Raw genomic sequence first — 16,941 nt, 5'->3', positions numbered from 1 at the left:
TGCGAGCAGCACTGCATGCTGCTGGCCGGCGTCGGCCCAGCCTGAGTTGCCGTTGAGGTAGCCCCAGTCGCCGGGCGTCGTGTCGGTGTCGGCGTCGGCCGGGTTGAGGCCCACGAGCTCGGCAATGGCACGCCTGCTCGGCAACTCGGTGAGCCTGGCGGCGTCGATGCCGCACTCCTTCCTCTGGGCGAGGCGCTTGACGTTGGCGTAGCTGTCGCGGACATAGTCCATCTGCGTGCGCGTCTTGACGTGGGCTGGGGGCGCGTCGGCAATGAGAGCCATGCCCGACTCTGTGTAGCGGCCATCTTCGCCGAGGGGGCTGTGGCGCCAGTGGTGATGGGCTGCGGCGGCGAGAGCCGAGTAGGCGGGGTCTGCGTAGTCGGGACGGATGATGCGCGAAGAGTCGATGCTCGAGGCGTCGTGGGAAGGGAAGACGCCTTGTTCGGGGGAGCGGTCGAGAATGGTGATCTCAGTCTTGGCGTAGGCCGGACGAAGGGCCAAGGCGAGGGCTGTGGAAAGGCCAAAGACGCCTGAGCCGATGATGAGGATCGACGAGGGGGGCGAGGAGGTCGACATTGTGAGGTCGGCAAAGGGGGGGAGATCAGGGAGAGGTGTGCCCAGCAAGGGATCTGACGATGCCTTCAAGCGGCAGAGCCACAGAAGGAAGAAGAAATTCAGAAGAGTTCGCCATCGTCAATGCCGTTGTCGGACGTTGGTGGTGTGTGTGCAGGTGGGGGTGGGCCTTTGTGTTGGGGATGCGGTTGGGTGCGGCCTCGAGAGAAGAGAAGGCGGTGGCCACATGACTCGGGTCTTCTGCCGGGCCGGTGCTCAGTTCGGTCGAGATGCCGAGTCAGACGGCTTCGGTGTCGGGCTTTATTTACTACACGTCACCACCACATCAGCACATCATGATGCCCAGCATTTTCGGTGATGAGACGCCATGCCTTGTTTCGAGACCACGTGGGATGATGGCTCGGCCCAGATCCATATCCCAGAAGAGCGCGGCACAGCACATGCTTCAGCAGTAGCCATATGCAGCAGCAGCCACATGCAGCAGCATCCGTCATCCGTCAGCAGCGTCAGCAAGGTTCAACATCCTAATCGAACATCCTTAGGGAGCATACCATTTGGACATTCTGTGTTGAACATACCACTCTTCTCTGTCAAGACTCTCCCGCTTTGAATCCGATCGTGATTTCCCCCACTTGATTTTCTTTTGCTGAGAATGGCTGCGTTCCACCCCTTTCCTCAGCTGCCTGCTGAACTACGTCTGCAGATCTGGCATCTAGCAGCGCAACCACGGCTCCTCGTCATCGGGAAAGCCAGTGCCGACGCCACAGACTTCACGTCCCCGACCAGACCACCCCCCCTAACGCAAGCATGCCGCGAGGCGAGAACCTCAGGGCCGTACGAGAAAGCGTTCTTCAGCAGCGACAGCCCGCCCCGCTACGCCTGGGCCAACTTCGACCTCGACACGATCCACGTCGACTGCGCGCACATCTGCAGAGACGACCTGTGCGGCGTCTTTCCCGAGCGCGCCTCGATCCAGTGCCTCCAGGCCGAGGCCACGGGCGACGACTTCGGCTGGATCAGCGACAACTGCCTGCTCTTCTCGCCGCAGGGCTTCGGCGCCTTTCCGCAGCTGCGGCGCTTCGACCTCGTCGTCGACTTTGACCTCGCCCTGTGGGCGGGCTTCATCGGCGACACGTACTTTGGGCCCCGCTGTCCGAGGGCCAACGTCCGGGTCATCTGCGCGCCGACGGGCGAGTGGATAGGCGAATCGACGAGCCGCTGGTACGGGGACTGGTACTCGCTGCACGTCGCCGACTTTGAGCCGGCGCGGCGGCTCGAGCCGGGCGAGGACGACTACTACCGCTCTGAGGTGTGTCCTTCGCAGTTTATCGTGCCGTGGGCGTATTCGCCGCTGGCGGGCGGGGAGGCCACAGAGCAGACAGAAGACGCGGCTTCGCTGATGGCGCTCGCGGAGGCGTCCTGGCTGGAGGAGGCGATGCACGCTGTTGAGATTGACGGTTCAATGGCGTAGACTTTTGCAGGAGCTCGCCTCATGACCGTGTCGTAAAGCGGCCAGAATGAAGGCTAACTTTTTTTTTTCGGTCAAGTTTCTGTACACTTTGAACACGAAGCCTGAAGCAACCGAGATTAATACCCTTCATGGTACGCAAGGATACTGTGACTAGCATGGTTTACCCGTCCTTAGTACCTAGCCCCGGCGGTGAACCTTTGGGTAGCTGAGAACCCGGATGCAGTCCCAATCCTGGGGACCTTGGTGGACAAGCAAGAATGGCACGCGATGTAATGAGATTGATCTTGCTTGAGCCCCATTCCGGTGGATGCAGACAGGAGAGGAGCTCTTGACAGCAATGGAACACTGCCGAGGCTCTTATAGGACTGCGCGACCCTCAGAAGGATCACCAATTCCGTACGTCAAGCCGTCGGTGAACTCCGCTGCCGCAGAGGCTGACCCAGGATCTGGGTCAAAGGCAAGAGGTGTCATCCCAATCTCGCCATTTACGCCAAGGTTAGATCCAGGGCTTCGGATGCTTTATCTCCTAGAACTAGTTATACCTGTACGTAGGTACTTGCGAAGCGTCCATAAGAATGATCTAGTGTCGGTTCCCTTTTACGGCTATCGTCAAGGGTCTCAAGTGGTCATTCCCATGAGGTGAAATGGCCCGACAGCCTTAGACTTGATAGGAAGCCTTACACTTGATAGGGGATGCTTTTGGCTCAATGGCCTGAGTGGTACACTGCTAGCACCCCAAGATATTGCAGGTTACTTCTTGGGCCATGCCCCACCAGAATCTAGAGGCTGTTAAGCGTCTCCTCGTAGCTGGGGGCCTGCTTCATCATGGTCATGTAGAGAGCTTCGGCCACTCGACACTCGACGAGGCACTTCCGATAGCCCCTTTCCCGCGTGTCCTATCTGGACCAACTGACTGCCTGGACCTGCCTGGAGGCTGAGGCCTGAACGATGACCACCGTCCGAAGTGCCTGTCAGGGTTGTCGAATCATTCCTCTTGGTCTGACGAATAGAGTGCTTTTGAAGCGCTGAATGGTGTACGGCGAAACTGTATCACCTCAAGCAGGTTCACCTGGGCGTGTTGACTGTGTTCTGAAATACAATGTCGAGTTGCCGTGGGGCGTAGCACACAGGGTGCGGAATCGCCTATACACATATGCATGTACCGGGACCAGTACCTACCTCGTCACAACCACTCACTTTCGTCACTACCTCCAAACCCACCCGCAACAAGCCGACGCTGCCTTCCAGCCGACTACGGACCACGCCAATCCGACGATATCTCTCCAGACCTACCTACCTACCTAGGTACCTTGAATAGGTAGCTCGCACGACCACAAGCACCTTCGATCACAACCGAACTTAGCTCGATCACAACCTGTCAGCCCCCATCGCGAGCAACACCCCTCCGCGAAGCTCCCTCGCCATGCGCCCCAGCACCTAACAACCCCCCCCTCGAAAGAAAAGCCATGTCCTCCAAGAAGATCGCCGAGTTCCCCAACGTCGAAGCCAAGCTGCAGAAACCGACAAAGCAATCCGCCTTTGAGAAGCAGCGCGCCGAAGCCGAAGCTAAACGGGCGCGGGAAGCCGCCGAGACGGCCGCCGTGCTCAGGGAGTTCGAAGCGAGCTTTGACGACGACGACGACAACGGCCGCGATGGTCATGGCGGAGGCGGCGGCGGCGGTGGAGGCCGCTACGGTGTTTCCTCGCAGCAGGGTGGTCCGGGCCGCGGGCTGACGGGCGGCGGCGGTGGTGGTTTCGGCGGCCCGCCGGCGGCGTCGAGGCGGCATTTCGGCGCGCCGGCGCTGAAAATGGGCCCGGGGAGTCTGGGCCCTGTGCCGCCGAAGAGTGGACCGGTTGGTCTGGGGTTCGCGCCGAGTTCGTACGGCGGCGGGAAGAAAGAAGGGGGTTCCGACGCGTACAGCCGGCAGGAGGAAGGGACGGCCAGGCTTGGGTTCGACGCGCGCGGGCGAGCCGCTGTCGGTGGCCAAGGTGTTTCACCACAGCGACGACGAGGACGACGAGGGAGGCCATCACAAGGGCGGCGCGAGGGCCGAGGAGATGGCTGTGGCGCGGCCGACGCTGCGGCTGTCGCAGATTCCGCCGGGTACCTCACCGGCGTTCATCAAGTCGCTGATGCCGCCGTCGCTGACGGTCGAGGACGTCAAGATGGTGCCGACGTCTGGTTCGTCAACCGAGAGGAAATGCACCGTTGCCGTCGTCACACTGTCGCAGGAGACGCCGGCTACGGGAGATCGACGCCGCCGTCAGCTTGCTGCAGAACCGGTACTTGGGCTACGGCTTCTACCTGTCCCTCCATCGCCACCTGTCCTCGGCAGTCTCGTCCGTCGCAGCGCCGACCCTAACCGCCTCATCGACAGGCTCCCAGCCGTTTGGCGCGAAACCCGTCGCGCAGCAGGCAGGCCCCGGAAACGGCCCCTCCCAACAGACACACCGCGGTTTTGCTCCGCCGACTTCCTACAACCAAATGGCCGGCGCAGCAGTCAACAGAAACAGCATCCTCCACGTCCCCGTAACGCCACCGCACGACGTCAAGACGCTCCAGCTCATCAACAAGACGCTCGAATCAGTCCTGGAACACGGGCCGGAGTTTGAGGCACTGCTGATGACGCGAGCCGAGGTCCAGCGTGAGGAGAAATGGGCCTGGCTGTGGGACGCCAGGAGCGTGGGCGGTGTATGGTACCGTTGGCGGCTCTGGGAAATCGTGACGGGCTCGTCGTCGAGCAGCAGCAAAGGGCGCTACCTACCTCTCTTTGACGGCAGCCATGCGTGGAAGGCGCCGGAGAAGAAGTTACCGTTTGAGTACACGACACACATTGACGAGTTCATCTCGGATTCAGAGTACAACTCGTCTGACGAGGAGGACATGGACGGCGAGGCCAACCGCGAGGCAAACGCAGGCGCCGAGGTTGAAAACACTTTTCTGAACCCCCTCGACAAGGCCAAGCTCACTCATCTCCTGTCACGACTGCCAACGACGCTATCAAGAATACGAAAGGGGGACATTGCACGCATCACGGCTTTTGCTCTAACACATGCCAGCCGTGGCGCCGATGAGGCTGTCGCCATGATTGCCGCAAACATCAACAAACCATTGGCTCTCACGGCCGCCAACCCGGCTCTGTCGAGAGACGAAAGAGACAAGAGCAAACAGCGCGACGGCTCGGACCAATCCGACACGGAGCAGGATGGCAAAGCGGACAAGGAGAAGGAGAGTCAGGACACGAGCGGAGCCAGTCTTGTGGGACTCTACGTGGTGAGCGACATTCTCTCGTCGTCCTCGACGAGTGGAATACGACACGCGTGGCGATTCAGACAGCACTTTGAGGGCGCGCTCAAGGATGCCAAGGTGTTCGAAAAGCTGGGCCTCATGGCCGACAAGCTCCGCTGGGGTCGACTCAAGGCAGACAAGTGGAAACGCAGTGTAGGCATGGTTCTCAGCCTCTGGGAGGGCTGGTGTGTCTTCCCTGCTGAGAGCCAGGCGTTCTTCACGAACACGTTTGAGAACCCGCCATCGCTCAAGACCCAGGCTTCTACGGACGAGGGTCTGAAGAAGGGCAAGTGGAAGGTTGTCGAGGCGTCTACACTGGCCGGCGTCGACACGTTGCCTGAGGCAGTCGAAAAGGCAGATGACGGTGATGTCGAGGGCGAACCAATGGAAGAGGATGATGTGGCTGGTGAGCCAATGGAGGACTACGATGTGGCTGGTGAACCGATGGATGACGAAGATGTGGCGGGCGAACCGATGGACGAAGAGGACGTCGAGGGCGAACCAATGGAGGACGACGTGGAAGGCGAGCCAATGGAGGACGACGTTGATGGCGAAAAACGAGACACTACAGCACTCGAGGCGTCGTCCCAGGCAGGCGGGAATGCGCAGGTGATACCCGCAGGTTCTGGGCCAGGGAGGAAGCGAATGAGGGCCGTGGACATGTTTGCGGAATCCGGCGACTCGGACTAGAGGTTTTGCGACGGAAACAGGGCTCAGGGTTGGTTGGTGGTGGGCTGTTAATACTGTTAATATTGCGCAGCCGCTCGACATGCGTGTGCCATGTTCGCGCGTTTGAGGGCCCGACGCAACCTGATCGAGGCGAGATACCCAGACAGAGGGGCCAGGCTTCGATTTAAATTGCCCCTTCTGGACTTTGGCTGAGGCCACCCCCAATGGAGCGGTTCCGGTTACGAAATATGCAGTGGTCAAGGGTCGGCCGCGGTACCTGGGTCCCATGAGCGACGGCCAACCAGGATGAATAGAGTGAGTGCATGTCAGTGTTGGACCCTGGAGGTCAGCATAACGCCACTTTGTGGAGGGATTGTAAGTTTTTATCCGCCACCGTCGATGAAGTAGGGCCGCTCGTGGACGGATAGCGAACTGGATATTGGAGCAGGTCGATGGTCGAGGCGCCCATGTGACGTGAGCCATGGCTGCAGACAATCTTGTCAACATGTCCCCCTTCTGGGCTTGAACCGTTGTCAGTACCTTTGATCTGGGACAACGACGACAAAAGGTATATGTAGGATTGACCGACGTCAGAGAAAGTGGGATGACATGGATGGATGTACAACCCCCTTCGTTGGCGAGCCAGAGTGGATGACGGAGGGGCGGGCGAAGAGACGACATGGCAACCTGCTCACATTCTCTACCACCCGCACCCGCACCCGCACCCGCACCCGCACCCGCACCCGCACCCGAACTCACAAGCACATACAAGCCCATCCATCCCATGCAGTGAAGGCCGTGATGGGCCGAGTTCCGAGCCGGTGCCGTGATGTGTTCGAAGCAGAAGCGAGATGGTCTGCCGCATCGCTAGTGGGAATGGCGTCTACAAGGGACCCTCTTGGGATTCAACCGGCGGTTTGGGATCGCCGTGGACTCGCACGTTGGACGAAGACTGCCCTTCCACTAGCAGTGAACAGAGAGGTGTTGGCAAACTCTTTGAGGCAGAGAGCAGGACCAGGACAAGGACCAGGACAGACCTCAGGTGGAGTCGAGGAACGGGTGTTGTCAGTGCACCCAATCCCGAAAACTTGCTCACTTCTGTCTGTTAGGCGCCCCTTGTCACTGCTGTTTGGACACCCGTTTGCCTGTTTGCGGCAAGAACGCATGGGGGCGAGTGGGGGAGGCTTGCCAGCTTCCTGCCAGCTTCTGCCCACCGTCACTGCCTCCAGGCCTCCATCGGCCTTCGTTTCAGGGGTCCTCTGCAGGGCCGAACAGGCAGGCAGGGAGGGCCGGATTGGAAGCACCCCTGGGTCCCACCTTCCAACCCCACCCCCCTCCAGCTCCAGGCTCTGGGCCGCACTTGATCGATGCTTTCTCATCCCCGTCTCACCACGACATGCCCCCGTCCCCAGCCGAGTCGAGAACCACCACCCCCCCCTCCAACTGCGAGCGCCGGCGCCTTGGAAAGCAACTCCGATTTTTCATCCGTTCCTTGTCCTCGCCTGTGTCAGAGAGGAAAAGAGAGAGAGAGAGAGAGCGAGGGTGCGCGCGCATGAGAGGAGACATCATTGCACCATGCGTTGACCTCATCACCCGCTCTCCCGTGTCTCTACAGCCTGACGCTATTCCGTCAAAAGTCCACGCCTTCGCCCACCTTGGTAGCTCTTTTCGATTACCTAGCACGAACGAACGCACAACACCAAAGAACGGCAAGCCAGCCAAAAACAGCTCCAGCACCAGCGATTCTCTGTCCGACCGCAATCCAAGACCGCGCCGCCCCACGCCATCGGCCGCCGGGACAGATCCAGGAGGCTAGCCTGCTTTATCCTCGTGATACCTGAGACCCTTACTTTACCTCTACCGACTTTCGCCTTCCCCTCCTCTCACGCCTGCCTACGCCTTTTTCGTGCGCACACTCGCCGACGAGAACCAGGCCATTATTTCCCCCGATCGCCAGCTGCCCGCTTACACTCTCTAACGCACCACACAAGGCTACCAGCCTACCTATGTGAGGAGGACCCTGATCCGCGTCCCTCAGGAGCCGTGCCGCCAAACACCAGGTCGACTTTCTACTTTGCTTACCGCGCAAGATACCCGCCCACTACCTGCCCCCCCCCCCCCCTCCCCCCCCTCAGGGGGGGGCGCGCCCTGCCCATCCATGTTCTGCCCCTGCTTCGCCTTGCCTTGCCTTGCGGGCGCGGGAAATAAACCCCCCCTCTCTCATCCATCGGCCGTCCAACGGTACACCGCGTTTTCTCCGTCCGTTTCCCCGTTCCTTCAACAAACTTTCTCGGCATTTCTTACCCTGCGACCTCCTTCCGCGCCCCGACGTTGCTCGATACCTTTGGAATCAACACGGAGAGCGCGAAAACCCAGTTCCTGGCCCTCGTCTGCGACAAGAGCTCTGGTACGTGCGTCAGGGCTCAACTTTGCCTATCGTCTGTGTCTGTATTCACGACCACGATCACGACGCCTACTCCGTCAATAGCCCTCTGCGGCCCCGATTCACGCCCACTCGCCGCCCTCTTGTCGGCGGCCTCTCGATTTGATCGACAGTCGTCTGACTCGATCGACAATTGTCTGGCTTGGTGATAGCAATCCTCCTCTTGACACACATCTCAAAACCAGCCCACCATGCCGCTCATCAACGGTCAGAAGATGGCCTGGTATGTTCACCCCTCATTTCATATATCCCTTTGATCGTTCCTGAAGCCTTCTCTTCCCCGTCGAATCTCTAAAGCGCCCTCTTCTCCTACCTCCAACCACCCCACTGACCTGTCACCCGCCCCCTTGCAGCGAGCCATGTATCCGCGGCCATCGTTCCACCAAATGCACGCACGCAAACGAGCGCCTCATGGTACCCGTGCGGAAACCCGGCAGGCCTCTCAGCACATGCCCGCACCCGCCGAGTCGTGGCTGCGGCTGTGGCAGTGTGACGGCCGCCATCCCGAGAAAGCAGAAATGTAACTGCGGTCCGTCGACGCCCGCCGACTCCGACATTATCAAAGTCGAGTCTCCCGCCAGCGAGGCCGTTCCTACGTCGCCAGCTCGGTCCTCCACCGTGTCGAGCGCATCGTACCGAGTCCAGAAGCAAACCAGCAAACCCAGCAGCCGAAAACAGTCTTTCGGACCCGCCACACTAGACCGCATCGACAGCAGTCAGTTCAACATTATCCCGGCCTTTGACGCAGCTCAGACGATACCGCCACACCTAAACGGCGGCATGGATGCCATGGGAATGCCGACGCCCAGGCCGAGCATGGAGTATGGCCAAATGCCCATGATGGGACCTGATGGAATCTTGCAGAGTCATATGGTGTTCCCCATGTATCAAACTCCCATGCCGCCCATCATGCTGCCGCCAGATGTCCAAAAGCAGCCGGAGGGGCCGACCATGGCCGCACCGAAGCCTCCTACTGCCAACCCAGCAACAGACAGCCCGAAGAATGGCGGAGGCGGCTCCTGTTGCTCAGGGGGCGCCAAGAGCGCCAAAACGACCCCGCCGGTCAGCACCGAATCCAGCCCAAAGGTCGCCCCGAAGCCTAGCACGGGCAGCTGCTGCTCGTCGAAGAACAAGAGCCCGCCCTCGACGAAGAATGGAACTCTCAACGGAACGCCGCTACCGGCTATCAACGGAGTGGCCGTGCCGCCATTCCAGCCGCCCACCGCCCTGGCGTCGCAGGTGTTCCAGCAGTATTACCCCCAGCCGACGCTCTTCCACTATCCGGCCAGCTACGGCTCCTACATGACGCCACTCCAACCCGCTCAGTGGCGGCAGACAATGCAGGCGTTGCAGTACCGACAGGCTCTGCCTGCGAATGGGTCATACGACATACCGACGCCGATGGTCTACGGTCAGAATGCTTCGCCAGTAAACGGCATGGGGACATCTCATGAATGCACATGCGGCGACGGTTGCCAGTGTGTCGGCTGCGCAGCTCACCCATACAACAATGCAACGCAGGATTACGTCCGCTCGGCCTGGCAGAGCATGGTGGAGGACTCCTACCAACACTCCAACGGCCATGGGCTGCACGTTGCGAATGGCAGCGACGGGGCCAACGGAACCAACGGAACCAACGGACACGCTGACGGGATCAATGGCGCCTCAGACCTCCCTCCGTCTCGGGATGGCGAGGTGAGCGGCTCGCCTACGGCTCCACAAACGCCTTCTGATGCGACGTCTGGCGTGGGCGAGGAGCTCTCCGCCAATGACTTCTTCTTCGTCAACTATCCATTCGGTGGGGATTCCTGCTCAGGAGAGACAGCCTTCTGTCCTTGTGGTGATGACTGTCAGTGCTTGGGTTGTTCGATACACAACAACACGACGGTCCCGGTGCCGGAGGCATAAACGGCGGGGACGAGCGAGAAAAAGGAGGGGTACTTGATGACATTTGCTGGTATGAAATGATGGGCATTTTTACATATACTGGCACATGGGTCGCACAATCGCGCTTTAACGAATGAGCCTTCTTTTGCCATGAAGGACGATGATCGATACCCTTGAACAGTGGGAAGGAGAGGAGAAACAACTAGGTAGCATATAGAGATGTCCATGTGGTGATGGACCGCAAGTGGCGCGAAGCCCCACTCTGTGCATATCCCCCACAAAGCGATGATTCCCATTACCACCTGAATGAAACATTCGCCAGCCGTTCATGCACAGACACGAGACGACGCCTCATCCCAACCACGCTGCGACACCAGTTCTCTCCCCCACGTCATCGTCTCTTCTTCAAACATCCGTGAAACGGAACAGATCTGCATAACGCTTGCGACGAAAGATCCGATCGACCGAGCGGCCAACGCACTGACACAGAGCCAGGCAAAAAGGGTTCCACTGACGGGTGTCATCCGAGCTGGGATCATCGTGAGACACATGCTTTCACTCAGGCGACCAACGACATACCAACAACACTCGACTCAAGCCAGATCTGGCACATGAGCAACTTGACGTTGGCTTGCATCTCGCGCGACTTTAACCTCCCTCTCCCGGAATCAAGACCAATCATAAGAAAGGGACCAAAGATGCCAGGCCACAACGACGACCAGCACACCAAGGCCCCTCGCCGGGGGGCGTTGAGATCCCGCTCCCGCTCTCGCTCCCCGCGCGCCTCAGACAATGACCGCCGCTCCCACCACCACCGCCGCCGCTCCCCAGACGCCTCTACCTCGCGCCGCCACGAGACGCAGCACCACCACCACCACCACCACCATCACAAACACCGCTCGTCCCGCCGCGAGCGCCCCGCGCGGCAGCAGCTCCCCTTTGAGGCGCGCCCGCTGCACAAGTCGGACCTGGCCGCCTTCCGCCCGCTGTTCGCCTACTATCTCGACCTGCAAAAGGGGCGCGACATCCAGGCCATGGACGAGCGCGAGGCGCGCGGGCGGTGGAAGTCGTTTGTCGGCAAGTGGAACGACGGCGCGTTGAGCGAAGGGTGGTATGACCCCGCCATGTTTGCGTCGGCCGTCGAGCGGGCGCGGGAGATTGGGCTCGACGACGAGCGTGACGATGACGATCATGGCGGCGGAGGAACCAGCGGCGTGTTGCTGCTGCTCGTACGACGGCTTCGAGACGCGCGACGAGCGAGGGGCGCGGGACTGACAGCGACGACGACGACGACGACATGGGACCCGCGCTGCCGCCGTCTGCGAGGTGGGGGGCTGCTGCTGGCGCGAGGGCCGGGCCGGGGATGCCGAGCCTCGACGATGTGGCGGCGTCGCGCGAGCAGAGGGCCGAGGACGCGGCGCGCGCGCGCAGGGAGGCGGCGGAGGATCTGCGGCACGAGAGAAGGGCGGACCGGCGGGAGCAGCGGGAGAAGCTGGACGAGCTCGTGCCGCGGGCCGAGGCCGGGACGAGGGAGCGCAGGCTGGAGAAGAAGGCCATGGTCAACGACAAGATGAAGGGGTTCCGAGAGGGGTCGCCGGGGGCGGCGGTCGTCGGGGACCGGGAGCTCATGGGCGGGGGCGACGGCGTGGAGGAGCTGCGCAGGGAGCGGGAGCGGGAAGAGAGGAAGAAGACGGAGCGGGAGCTGCGCCGGGAGGAGATTGCCAGGGCCAAGGCTGCCGAGCGGGAGGAACGCGTGCGGGAGTGGAAGGAGAGGGAAGAGGGCACCATGAAGGCGTTGAAGGAGCTGGCCAAGGCGAGGTTTGGCTAGTCTTGTCTGTCCTGTGCAGCAAGGGGCTACCTAGTGCCTGCTCTCATTTCTCGAGGTTGAGGTTTGAGATGCTTGTGTGGTTTTCTCTACTTTTGCAGCATTCAGGTATTCAGGCCTGGATTTACTACAGATTTCTACCATTCGTTGGTTGCGTTGCTTGATGGTCAGTCTGTGCATTGGTTGACATGTTGGGATGATGACAGGCGGCCCGGCATGCCCCTAACGGTACCCATCGGGGCGCAGGTCACCTTGGGTTCGTGGAATATGTACACCAGCAGATTCTCGTCCAGCTGGCTGATGGGAACCATTTCGGACTCACGAATCAGTGATCGAAACAGGTAAATTGACGCCCAGGTCCTAGGTCGCTGTAGCCCCTGAGCTCCCTTCTTTTTACAGTCTTTATGTTACGACATTCAGTTCAATTCAAGTCTGTATTCGTTGGTTTTGCTTTGGGAAAACATGGCTTGATGGTTAACCACACGGACCATTATTCTAATTCGAGTGGATTGCTGAGCAATTTCACCGCCATGGACCTTGATATTCATCGTCATCTGGGGCCGTAAATGCTGCTCCTGTAATGAATTGTCCTGACTACCAGCTCGAGACAGTTTAGATGTCGTTTTCCAGTACTTTGAGCCTGCTCTGAACCTCCATCTGTCTTGTTGCTGTGGCTGACAACTGGTCTCATCCAGCACTGTTTCCAGCTCTTGGGCAACTAATTGAGTATCTCCGCCACAGTTTATCGATGACTCCACAATTTTCATCATGAGCAGAAATTCATCGATGAGATTGTTGGCGACTGGTGGACAATGTCAAATTCTCTTCTGTCGGACTTCCTCCTGTTCGTGCACGGACACCTCACGTGACACATATACTGCAAATGGACGGCGGCGGCAGGTCAGAGATAAGCAGGAATACGACAAGCTCGAGTTCATCTAGTGTCAGATCCAAACCATAGCTCTGTGCGTTGGGAAACCCTTCAGATGTTTCTCCCGGGGCATGTCCGTGTACAATGTGCAAGCAAGGTTGAAGGGTGCGCGCAACGGGTCGCATCCATATGCAGGGACCCCACTCTTGACCACATCTCAGGGTCCAACTCAATTCTGACTCTGAGATTTTCCCCTCACTCACTCAGAGCCTGGCCTTCATAAAAACTTAAGCTCTGAAGTCCTGTAAGCAGTTCAGGCCTCATTCGAACGGCCCAAGACTTACATTCGGACCAGGATACCCTCACGAAGGACCTCACAGCACATGCCAAATCTTGAAATTACCCCACCAACGACCCCGCCATCAGGATTCCTCACCAACATTAACATCACCTATCCCACAGGACTCCGCCACTATGCCTTCCGACAATGAGGACGACGTGGGCGATATGTTTGCGGAACCAGAAGACTACTACCCACCCACCCCGCCACCGACCTCCGTCACCCACACCCTCGCCTCGGGCCGCACCCTGACGCTGCACCTCGTCGGCTACAGCGCGACAGAGGCCCACCACCTCTGGAACGGCTCTCGCGTCGTCTCCGACTACTTCGAGGCCCTCCCAGCAAGGGTCGCCTCGCGCACCGTCCTCGAGATTGGCGCCGGCGCCGGCCTCCCGTCCCTCACCGCCGGCCTCCTCGGCGCGCGCCGCGTCGTCATGTCTGACTACCACGACGTCGACATAGTGCAGACGATGCAGAAGAACATTGACGTCTGCGAGGGCGCCGACGAGGTTGTGGCCAAGGGCTACGTCTGGGGCGCCGATCCGGCGCCGTTGCTCGCCGAGTTGCCCGAGCCCGAGGCCAAGTTTGATGTCCTCATCCTTGCAGACCTGCTGTTCCGGCACTCAGAGCACGGGACGCTGGTGAAGACAATCGGTATGACAATGTCCAAGAAAAAGGAGAGCAGGGCATACGTCTTCTTCACTTCCTACAGGCCGTGGCTGCGCCACAAGGACCTCGTGTTCTTCGATGTGGCTAGGGAGAAGGGTTTCCTGGTGGAGCAGGTGATCGACCGCAAGATGGAGAAGAAGCTCTTCGAGAACGACCCTGGCGATGAGGAAGTGCTGAAGACGGTATCGGGGTATGAGTTGCGGTGGCCGGAATCCGAGTGCGAGCTTTGAGAGGTTGTTGGACCTAGGATCGGGACCAAACGGCGGCTAAAACTACAACAAAGGCGTAACAGGCGGGCATATGATCACAGTCTAGTTGCGTGAATGACTATGATCCTTGGGGTAGGGGCTGCAGTAGGTGCGGAAATGGCTCATCCAAGGGCAAAAATGCAGTGGATACTGCCTTTATTCAGGAGCCTAGAACTGCATTCACACGAATGACGAGATCACGAGCTTCTCCTGGCATCGATTCATTGGAGCATACGCAGCCACACAGTTCCGTACACATCAACTGCATACCTTCCCACCACTGAGGCGCAGAGTTGAACGCCCAAGCCGGGGGGCCCAGCAAAGAGCTCGGGCAGGAGCTCTGAATGACCTCTGATGGCCAATGGCAACCGTGTGGACCGAGATCATCCGAACTCAAAAGCCTGCAAGCTGCCAGAGGTCTGGGACAAGGCGAGTTAACCGTAGAACGAGGGGAGGGGGATCATGGAATATTCCAAGGCGGGGGTGGCCTTCGATGCAGAACGCCTAGCTATCGACATGGGTGCCGTGCAAGGTGACATGGTGCTACGTCGACAATGTTGTGTCAGTAGGTGGAACTCTGCTGAAAGACCTGGCTATGAGCAGTAACTGGTACCCAACTTACACTGCATACAGACGACCGAAGTGTGTATCTGTCTCCTTCTAACTCTGGCTGCCCATTGTCAACGTTGTGGCCACACTCCAGTCGCTGATACAATGCCGGACAAGTCCAGGTTTGTCACCCGTCGGGTATGAGGCAGCTTTGAACAGCCGAGATCATGTGTTGTAGCCAGGGATACTGCATGTGCAGGCTCGGCTTCGAGTTGCGCTACGAGGGCGCTGATAGTAGAGGGTGAAGGTATCGTAGCTGTGCCCCGTTTCCCCCACAGGCGTGTCTCGAAAAAAGAACCTCAAGCTGTAAATTAACACCCACACAGGGCCATACCACCCGGACAATCAACACACCTCTGGACCCAAATCATATGCAGCATCTTTAGCGCTCGTCTGCGCAATGTGCCTGTAGTGGTGGTCTGCCGGGGCGGGGGCGGGGGGTGTTCGTCCAATGTGGTGGCACAGGAGGTGGTTGAAAGTCAGGCGTACAATCTCGAGCTAGAAACGGTGCAGGTGTTTCGTGATACCACTGGGCGCCGAGGGAGGACCGTCCAAGACTCAGGGCCGACACAGGGCGAAGAAACAAGAATAGTTGTGAGCTGAAGGCTGTTGTTTGACGAAGGTCGTCGACCAAATGCAAGCCGTTGTTGCCAAGTGGCCATGACCATGACTGGCCGTCAGGTACCAGCCGCACCACAAGAATAAATGCCTGTTGTAGAGGTGCCAGGGTTACAGGGTTGTGACCACGGAAGAGCTGTCTCCTGCCCGAGGATAGGCTACCCCACACTTTGGCAGCGGGCGCCTGGCGACCAGCAACAACCATTCCAGGGCTGCCTGTGTGTTCACCTCCGCACCTCCATATTTGGCACAAGTACAAAGGCGGTCAGTGTCTGTTGAGTGACGTGCGGCAGGATCAGCATCTGAGACAACTGCTAGCTTGGGATTGGCGATGCGATTGTGTCGTGTCTGGTCAAGAGTAGCCGCCGTGCGTCGCTGAAGCGCTGATTGCCTGCAAATTCCAGAGACGAAGGAAAAAACAGGTGCAAACGATGAGCGGGTAGATTAGCCCACTCGAAGCGACACGAAACATTGCGGACGCCGCCGCCGTGGTGATGCGGCTTTCCGACGCTGTGATGGGGTGGGCAGAGGGACGTTGGATGGATGCGTCGGCCAGAGCCTGGATGGGAATGGATTCTCCTTTGGGGGTCTCCATCAGTTCATTTCCTCCTCATCTCCTCTCGGCCCCTCTCTGCTAGTGTCTGTCGCATTGTGACAGGCGTGCAGGCTATTCCTCCGAAAGTCAAGATGTGCGGCTCCATGTGCCTTTTTGGGGAGGAGAAGACATGGAGAATCGGATCAAGCCCTGGATACCCGTTTTGTCGACCGGGTGCCTGCGGGAGGGAAAAAGGAGAAGACGGCGTCAAGAATGAGGAGAGAGAGTATAGCGACAAGCCAATGACCATAGGTTCGGCCGTCATTGGTGCGTGTGTCCTTGTCCTGTCTCGGCAAGGTTTCCGGGGCTTCTGTGAGGGGTCTGTCCCCAAAAGTCATTTCGAGCCTGGGTAGGAAGCCGGTGATGACAAACGGATTGGTGTTCGGCGATGGTCGGCTACGATGCTGGGGTTTGGTTTGGTTTGGTTTGGTGTTTGTTTCTGCGTCTTGTGAGGCTTCCTTGTCAGCGCTCCAATGTCCCCACACCTGGTGCAGAGGTGTGCAAGCAAGACATGGTGTTTTCGTTAGACTGCAGGATCGTGAGTCCACCCGAGGAAGACAAGAAGAACAGGTAAGGTAGGTACTGTAAGGTAGCGAGCATGCAGGGGATCCTCGGGGCAGGCACATCATCACATGGAGACCCATTAGGTACCCCCCCCCCCTCTAAGGCCAACCTAAGCTGGGCAGGCGCCGGAAAGTTGGCAGGGGCAGTCGACAAATCTTGGCAGCTTCTCCAATGCGGAGTCAGACCCCACGAGCTGCTGCCCCCAGATTCTCCTTCCCAGCCCGCCCGCCGCCCCCTGACCCTTCCTCCTTCACCTTCCTTCCTCGCCAG

At 59.2% G+C, this 16,941-nt stretch overlaps 7 protein-coding genes across 7 annotated transcripts in view; 6 read left to right on the top strand and 1 right to left on the bottom strand.

Annotated features, from left to right (window-relative positions):
* Window positions 1-670, bottom strand: part of VDAG_01611 (uncharacterized protein) — a gene marked incomplete at its 3' end in the record, with an annotated part of 1,556 nt that extends 886 nt beyond the window's left edge. Inside the window, exon 1 of the mRNA XM_009650497.1 lies at window positions 13-670. Coding sequence (XP_009648792.1) covers window positions 13-576 — 564 coding nt within the window. The 5' untranslated portion in view covers window positions 577-670. The remainder of the gene's footprint in view (window positions 1-12) is intronic.
* A 270-nt stretch (window positions 671-940) lies between these two features.
* On the top strand, window positions 941-2,044 carry VDAG_01610 (uncharacterized protein; the record flags this gene model as incomplete). Its single annotated transcript, XM_009650496.1, has 2 exons — window positions 941-1,087; window positions 1,277-2,044. 2 exons carry the CDS (start codon window positions 941-943, stop codon window positions 2,042-2,044), a joined length of 915 nt encoding a protein of 304 aa, XP_009648791.1.
* A 1,466-nt stretch (window positions 2,045-3,510) lies between these two features.
* Window positions 3,511-6,023, top strand: VDAG_01609 (uncharacterized protein; the record flags this gene model as incomplete). Its single annotated transcript, XM_009650495.1, has 2 exons — window positions 3,511-4,226; window positions 4,277-6,023. The coding sequence occupies 2 exons, from the start codon at window positions 3,511-3,513 to the stop codon at window positions 6,021-6,023; spliced, it is 2,463 nt and encodes an 820-aa protein (XP_009648790.1).
* A 2,613-nt stretch (window positions 6,024-8,636) lies between these two features.
* Window positions 8,637-10,353, top strand: VDAG_01608 (grisea protein; the record flags this gene model as incomplete). The annotated part of the gene is made up of 2 exons (XM_009650494.1): window positions 8,637-8,668; window positions 8,799-10,353. 2 exons carry the CDS (start codon window positions 8,637-8,639, stop codon window positions 10,351-10,353), a joined length of 1,587 nt encoding a protein of 528 aa, XP_009648789.1.
* Window positions 10,354-11,629: 1,276 nt separating this feature from the next.
* On the top strand, window positions 11,630-12,160 carry VDAG_01607 (uncharacterized protein; the record flags this gene model as incomplete). Its single annotated transcript, XM_009650493.1, has 1 exon — window positions 11,630-12,160. The coding sequence occupies one exon, from the start codon at window positions 11,630-11,632 to the stop codon at window positions 12,158-12,160; it is 531 nt and encodes a 176-aa protein (XP_009648788.1).
* A 1,342-nt stretch (window positions 12,161-13,502) lies between these two features.
* Window positions 13,503-14,267, top strand: VDAG_01606 (Nnt1p; the record flags this gene model as incomplete). Its single annotated transcript, XM_009650492.1, has 1 exon — window positions 13,503-14,267. One exon carries the CDS (start codon window positions 13,503-13,505, stop codon window positions 14,265-14,267), a length of 765 nt encoding a protein of 254 aa, XP_009648787.1.
* A 1,788-nt stretch (window positions 14,268-16,055) lies between these two features.
* Window positions 16,056-16,460, top strand: VDAG_01605 (uncharacterized protein; the record flags this gene model as incomplete). The annotated part of the gene is made up of 1 exon (XM_009650491.1): window positions 16,056-16,460. One exon carries the CDS (start codon window positions 16,056-16,058, stop codon window positions 16,458-16,460), a length of 405 nt encoding a protein of 134 aa, XP_009648786.1.
* Window positions 16,461-16,941: the final 481 nt, after the last annotated feature.

This window comes from Verticillium dahliae, genomic scaffold (assembly GCF_000150675.1).
Source record: "Verticillium dahliae VdLs.17 supercont1.2 genomic scaffold, whole genome shotgun sequence".
Classification (NCBI taxonomy): Eukaryota; Fungi; Ascomycota; class Sordariomycetes; order Glomerellales; family Plectosphaerellaceae; genus Verticillium; species Verticillium dahliae.
The sequence above is the reverse complement of the archived record's forward strand: the minus strand, read 5'-3'. Positions and strand labels throughout refer to the sequence as shown.